The sequence below is a fragment of the Lepisma saccharinum genome, chromosome 20, assembly GCF_977018435.1.
Source record: "Lepisma saccharinum chromosome 20, izLepSacc3.1, whole genome shotgun sequence".
In the NCBI taxonomy this organism is placed as follows: Eukaryota; Metazoa; Arthropoda; class Insecta; order Zygentoma; family Lepismatidae; genus Lepisma; species Lepisma saccharinum.
This window is the reverse complement of record NC_139248.1, coordinates 60,364,038-60,370,037: the sequence shown is the minus strand read 5'-3', so window position 1 is coordinate 60,370,037 and position 6,000 is coordinate 60,364,038. Positions and strand designations below refer to the sequence as shown.

At 38.5% G+C, this 6,000-nt stretch overlaps 1 protein-coding gene across 1 annotated transcript in view; it reads left to right on the top strand.

Annotated features, from left to right (window-relative positions):
• The first annotated feature begins 2,995 nt into the window (after nt 1-2,995).
• Nucleotides 2,996-6,000, top strand: part of LOC146003289 (succinate dehydrogenase cytochrome b560 subunit, mitochondrial-like) — a 50,917-nt gene continuing 47,912 nt past the window's right edge. The window contains exon 1 of the mRNA XM_083141528.1: nt 2,996-3,100. Within this exon, the coding sequence (XP_082997654.1) occupies nt 3,081-3,100 (20 nt within the window). The 5' untranslated portion in view covers nt 2,996-3,080. The remainder of the gene's footprint in view (nt 3,101-6,000) is intronic.

The window sequence follows — 6,000 nt, the reverse complement described above, 5'->3', positions numbered from 1 at the left end:
AACTTGTGCAGCCAAATATTTCCCGGATTTCTAGAAAATTAAAAATGTATAGACCGTGTTAAAAATGTAAACAATAAACATTGGTGAGGTTCCCCCGGAACTTCCGGTTTAGACCAGTCCCCGTTGTTGCCAGTGCAGATCCACCGGCGTACGAACTAAGAAATGAGCGCTTGTTTTCATCAGTTGTGCGACGATAGTCAAGAAAGATTTATGTTAAAGTTCTACTATGAAGGTGTAGACGTCTAGAATCCGTTGGATGATCAACTGCAGAGCAGATTATTAAAATATGGCGTGTCTTTGTGGCCGGTTGTATAGCACACTACGTACATACAAGTATCTATGATCTCATGTGCACGCACGACGAACGATTCAATTATTTTGTAAATGGAAAAGTTAAGGAAAGATAATTCTATAAAGCTAGTGATATTATTATATTATAAAGATTGCTTAAGTGAATCTTTGCCAACAAATCTGCAGAAGTGATGGCATAAGAAATGCTAGTAAATATATGTGTTTTCAACGTCGCCTTTCCGCCTGAGGGATTTAGGGAAAACATATGATATGGCATGCCAATTTCACTTGCACGAATTTACTTCAAGCAACAAGGGAGTTTTCAGACTGAAGCGACAAGTGATATCAGGTTTTCGCACAGAAGCATTCGATCTAAAGCAAACCATTCACCACTCACGATTGCGCAAATAACAGGCCAGGGCAACACAATGCACGGTATTGATAAAACGGCCCAGTCCGAGCGACAAGCGATTCCTGCAATTTGTCGTGTCGCTTTAATTCGGAAGGTGTTGTTTATTTTTGAATGTTGGTTTCCAAGAGACACGTATCGCTGCAGTCTGAAAGCTTCCTTTCGAGCCAATTCACCACGAGAAAATGCACGTGTCGCTTGGACTGGACTGTTGTTTTCTCAGTACCATACATCGTGTCGCCTCGCTCTGTTGTACTCTTATACAAGGTGAATTGTTTCCTTTAGAGTAAATGGGCTGTTGCTTGTCGCTTCGGTGTGTAATCTCCGTGCCAGTTAAAATAAAGTGAATCCGCAGTGATCAATGAAATTTTTTGAACCGAAGCAACACGACAGGCTGCACGTGTCGCTCAGATTCCCAATGGCGTCCATTGTGCCGCATGAGCGGTAAATGCTTATTTATAGACTAAACGGGCCTGTGTTGCTTGTCACTTCGGTACGAACCACTGCTGTCGCGTGTCGCTTCGGTTTGAAACCTCACTAAGAGGCGTGCTTTTCACCACAACATAATGCGCAGTTAAACGATCAACATGCTTGTAACAAAATGCAAGTCGTAAAATTCCTCTCCGGGTACCAATCCTTTCTCGTTCTGCTTGTATCATCATGTTTCGTCTATCTACGTCCTTTGGAAACCTACGAAGTGATACTTGACTCAATAAATTTGTTTCCGATCGAACTGTGCAACCATATGCTATACAGCTGACACCCTATTTCCTTGTAAAAGAATCTCCACTTTGTCCTTTCATATTAACGTCCATAGCTTCGTAAGCGTAACCAGATGTTCGAGGGGGACCAGACGAGTGCGCATGCTCCACAGTAGCTCCGCCTTTAACACCGTCTATTCAAGTCTCACACGGGAATTCAGTTTCCAAAGTTAGAAAGTTTATTTAATACCAAATTCCAATCTTACAACCTCTTTCTCAACCCAACTTTTACAAAATTATCTTGCATGCATAAGTTGAATCGTAAGTGTTTATTCCATAGCAATTCAATAGCAATTACATATTAACGATAATACTTTACGGATTTAGAGTAAGTATCCATGTAGGATCAAATTTGATCTCTATTTTTTGCCCTTGGTAATTTGAAAAATGAAGGTACATTATGCAGAACGGTAAAGATTGGATTTTACTTTTATTAACGTTATTCACGTATTTTGTAATGCCGTATAACATTTGAAATGTTGTTGATGTGAAAGCAACGTTCTGAATGAATAAGAAAGGACGATTCTGTCAGAAAAATAAATATCATACCTTATAATGCACTTTGTTAAATTATATAAATTTACTATAGTTGACTAGTCCTATTACATCACGGAATGTGGTAACGTCACAGCAGACGACGCGCTAGGACTGAGTCTTCACACGAGAGAACGTATTTTCTTCGTATTCAATTATGATGCGTATCGAACATCAGTGTAAAGATGAGATTTCGGAGAATACTACTATATATCACACATACCTTACAGAGGACAAGGTAAAGAATAACCGAAGTAAGAAAATCATGCATTTTCAAAACATTCCACTTCCGAGCACAGCCGAAGCCGATCTGAAGTCGGCCACGCTGCCGCTATGGATGGTGGGAAACCGTGGGAGACCAGCAGCCTCAGGCGATTGAACCGACGACGCCCATTGAGTGAGATTTGTTTTGGTGCATTCGCTTTACTCGATTTCCTACTACAATTATTCTTTACATTCTCATCTGTAAGGTATATTTTATATATAGACGTATTCTCCGAAATCTCATCTTTACATTGATGTACGATGCACATCACAATTTTTTTTCTTAACTGCTGACACAATAATTAAAGCTACCCCTTCCGAACGAAAATACCGTTGAATTGGATACGAAGAAAACACGTTCTCTCAATGTGAAGACTCAGTCCCAGCGCGTCGTGTGCTGTGACGTCACACTATTGAACTCTTAGCCGACGTCGTCGGCTACGATTGAACTCCATTACAACGAAATAATTCCATGGTGACGTCAGAACGCATGGTTGATCTCGTGTTGTGCGATAAGAGAGACTCGGTCTTATTGGCTTGACTTGAGATAGTGCAATTTGTACACGACTTTACTTTCCACAATAATAATATTTACTATGCTGTATATTTCATTCATTTGATGTTGCATTGTCATGGTCACTCATACTATTCATTTAAGTCATGCTCACTCGTAAAATATATTATTTATATTTCCCCCAAACGCACGTTATATCATTTTCCACGGTGCGGGAAAAGTAACAAAATCTGTCTGTGGTGGACGCAAGCCAAGTCTGTTTACTCGTCAGAATCAAAAGACTTGCTGGAAATACTTTTTTGTAAAAATGTTAATGCTTAGCGGAAGGTAAGAAGATATATGATAGAGACGAAAGTCTTATATATATGTATGCTTCATAATTTGCAAACATCTTAGAAAGAAATGTCGTTGATGCTCCAATAATAACACTGATATAACCTGTATGTCCCGTAATTTGATAAGTGACAAGATATTTTGAAAGTATGGATTTGTTTCTCATAAACAAATGTATTCAACACTAAATGATATAACGTATAATTTAACAATACAGGGAGTTTCTCGCAACGACTTGAGATGACCGGACCCCTCTCCGATTTTCTTCATATTTGGCATACTCACTAATTGAGGCCTCCTAATCACGAATCTGAGGTTAAAAGTTGTCGGAAACTTCTAGAAATTGCAAAATAAGCGAAAATAAGGCGTTAGTTTTCGGAATGGAAACCGTCGATTTTCGCGAATTTTCTTGTTTCACAAGCAAATATATATTCCTGATACTACCATGACACCAAATTTTAACTATGTTTGCCTAATCTGACCGACACTAACCTAACCATACGTCAGTGGTTCGTTGTGCTAGTGCCTATGGTTTGTGGGGCTTGCGCCAATGGTTCGTGGGGTTAGTGCCAATGGTTTGTGGGGATAGCGTCAATGGTTCGCAATTATTTGCAATTTCTAGATCCTGATACTACCACGACATGAAATTTTAACTGTGTTTGCCTAACCTAACCATACGTCAATGGTTTATGGGGCTAGCGTCAATGTTTCGCAATTATTTTGCAATTTCTAGACGTTTCGTACAAATTTTACTTCAGATTCGTGATTACCAGGCCTCAATTATTAACTATGTCAAATATGAAGAAAATCGGAGAGCGGTCCGGTCATCTCAAGTCATGCCCAAGTATTTATTGGTTGTTGCTAATTCGCTTTTGTTACACACAATATGGCTGGCAAATCTTGACTCACATTGTCTATTGTCAGCTGATATGCAGTGTTTCCAAACTTACGAACTGAAAAATGCCACACAAACTATTCACAAAAGGTTTTTAAGCAAAAATTGATCCACAAACCATTCACGGAAGGTTAGGTTAGGTAAACATAGGGTAAGAATTGACAATATAGAGAAAGTCTGTAATTTTGTAAATTTTCGGTATACTAACTAATTTTGGCCTCCTAATCACGAATCTGTTGTAAAACACCGGGTGTCACGTCTGGAAATTGTACATTTTGATAAAACATTGTTCGTTAGCCCCAAAAACCATCCACGGGTAGCCCCACGAACCATTCACACGAGGTTAGGTTAGGCCTGTTAAGTTAGGTTCCATTAGCACTCATTTCACCCCTAAATTCATCGAAAGAATAGGGTTCGTACTAAAATTGAACATCATAAATCATTTTCTTGTAAAACAACGGCGTGGTTGGAAACAATGACGGGAGATTACATTTTCGTTCGTAAAACTACGCATATACACCTATATATATAAAAAATTCAATCTGCTTTTGTTTCAAATTTCCAGACGTGACCCCCAGTTTTTTACAACAGATTCATGATTAGGAGGCCAAAATTAGTTAGTATACCGAAAATTAACAAAATTGGAGACTTTCTATATTGTCAATTTGCTCCAAACATAGAAAATTAAATTGGAAAAAAGAACCGCTCACACGTCATCTTGTAAAACTACCGTGTGGTTGCTACACTGACAGGGGGTTACATATTTGAACGCATGGAACATTTGATTCACGTAGTCTATGGTAATGGTGGCACGAGCTATCGTGCAACGGAGATACATTAATGTCAAAAATGACATTATTTACTGGTCGAATAAGTTGCACAAAAGGAAAAAAAACACTATTCCCAGCTTCCAAAAGTCCATAGGAACTCAATTCCGTAAGTACTTTCCCATCATTTCTCCTGTAAATTTGAAGAAATCTGTTTTTACTATATCTAACTGTTACCTTTTTTTATATATATATAGGTTTATAAGTGTAGTTTTACGAACAAAATGTTATAAGTTTTACGAACGAAATGTTATAACTATGCTTGCCTAACCTAACTAACCTTCCGTGAATGGTTTGTGGGCCAATGATCACTTTCAATAAGGAATTCAGTAAGACTCTACTTTACTTCCTTTTTCTAAGGAATACTTGTCATATATCGTTGGAAAGCTTATTGTATAAGGCATGGCGCGAAATTTCCGGTCGCCAGGTCGCCATTGGCGACCAAAAGTTTTGGGCTGGCGACTAAAATTTCGTTGTTTCGAATGTGTGTCAAAAACGCCTCAAGAGTTCAACTCTTGAGAGAAACGGCAGAAGTTATAGAAGAAATTCTAAAACTGAGTTATATCCACATTATTAGATGGTTAGCCAGCAAAGAACGTGCAATAAGAGTTCTCTTGCAATCATGGAAAGCTGTTACGACCCATCTTGAACAGGTAGCCCATAGAAAATACAATGATGGCACTAAAGCTAAGGATTTGCTGAAATGTTTGAAGCAATTTAAATTTGTTAAGCTTCTGTACTTCCTTTTGGATTTCTACGGGAAATTGAACCCTTTAAGCGTGGCACTACAAAATAAGACTCTTTTGATTTCATCTCTGAAAATAAGAATTGAACACTGTATTTCAGTTTTGGCTGACCTGGAATCTAATGTTGAACCAAGCGAACAAGATTTCTTGGACCATGTATCCATTTCAGGGAAGATCAGTGATGTGCAAGAGTTTTAGACATTTAGAGGAAACTTAATTAACAATGCGAAGCTGTACATCACAGAAACATTCCCGTCTATGTCAACAGATGCGATTGCATCTCTGCATGTTTTCGACACCTTGGGTTGGCCTCCCAAAGAAAATATTCTTCAGTTTCGGAAGAAATAAAGAAGCTGTACATATACTTGAACCCGAGCCTTTATAATGAGAAAATGGATGTTCTGTCAGCAGAGTGGACAGAATACA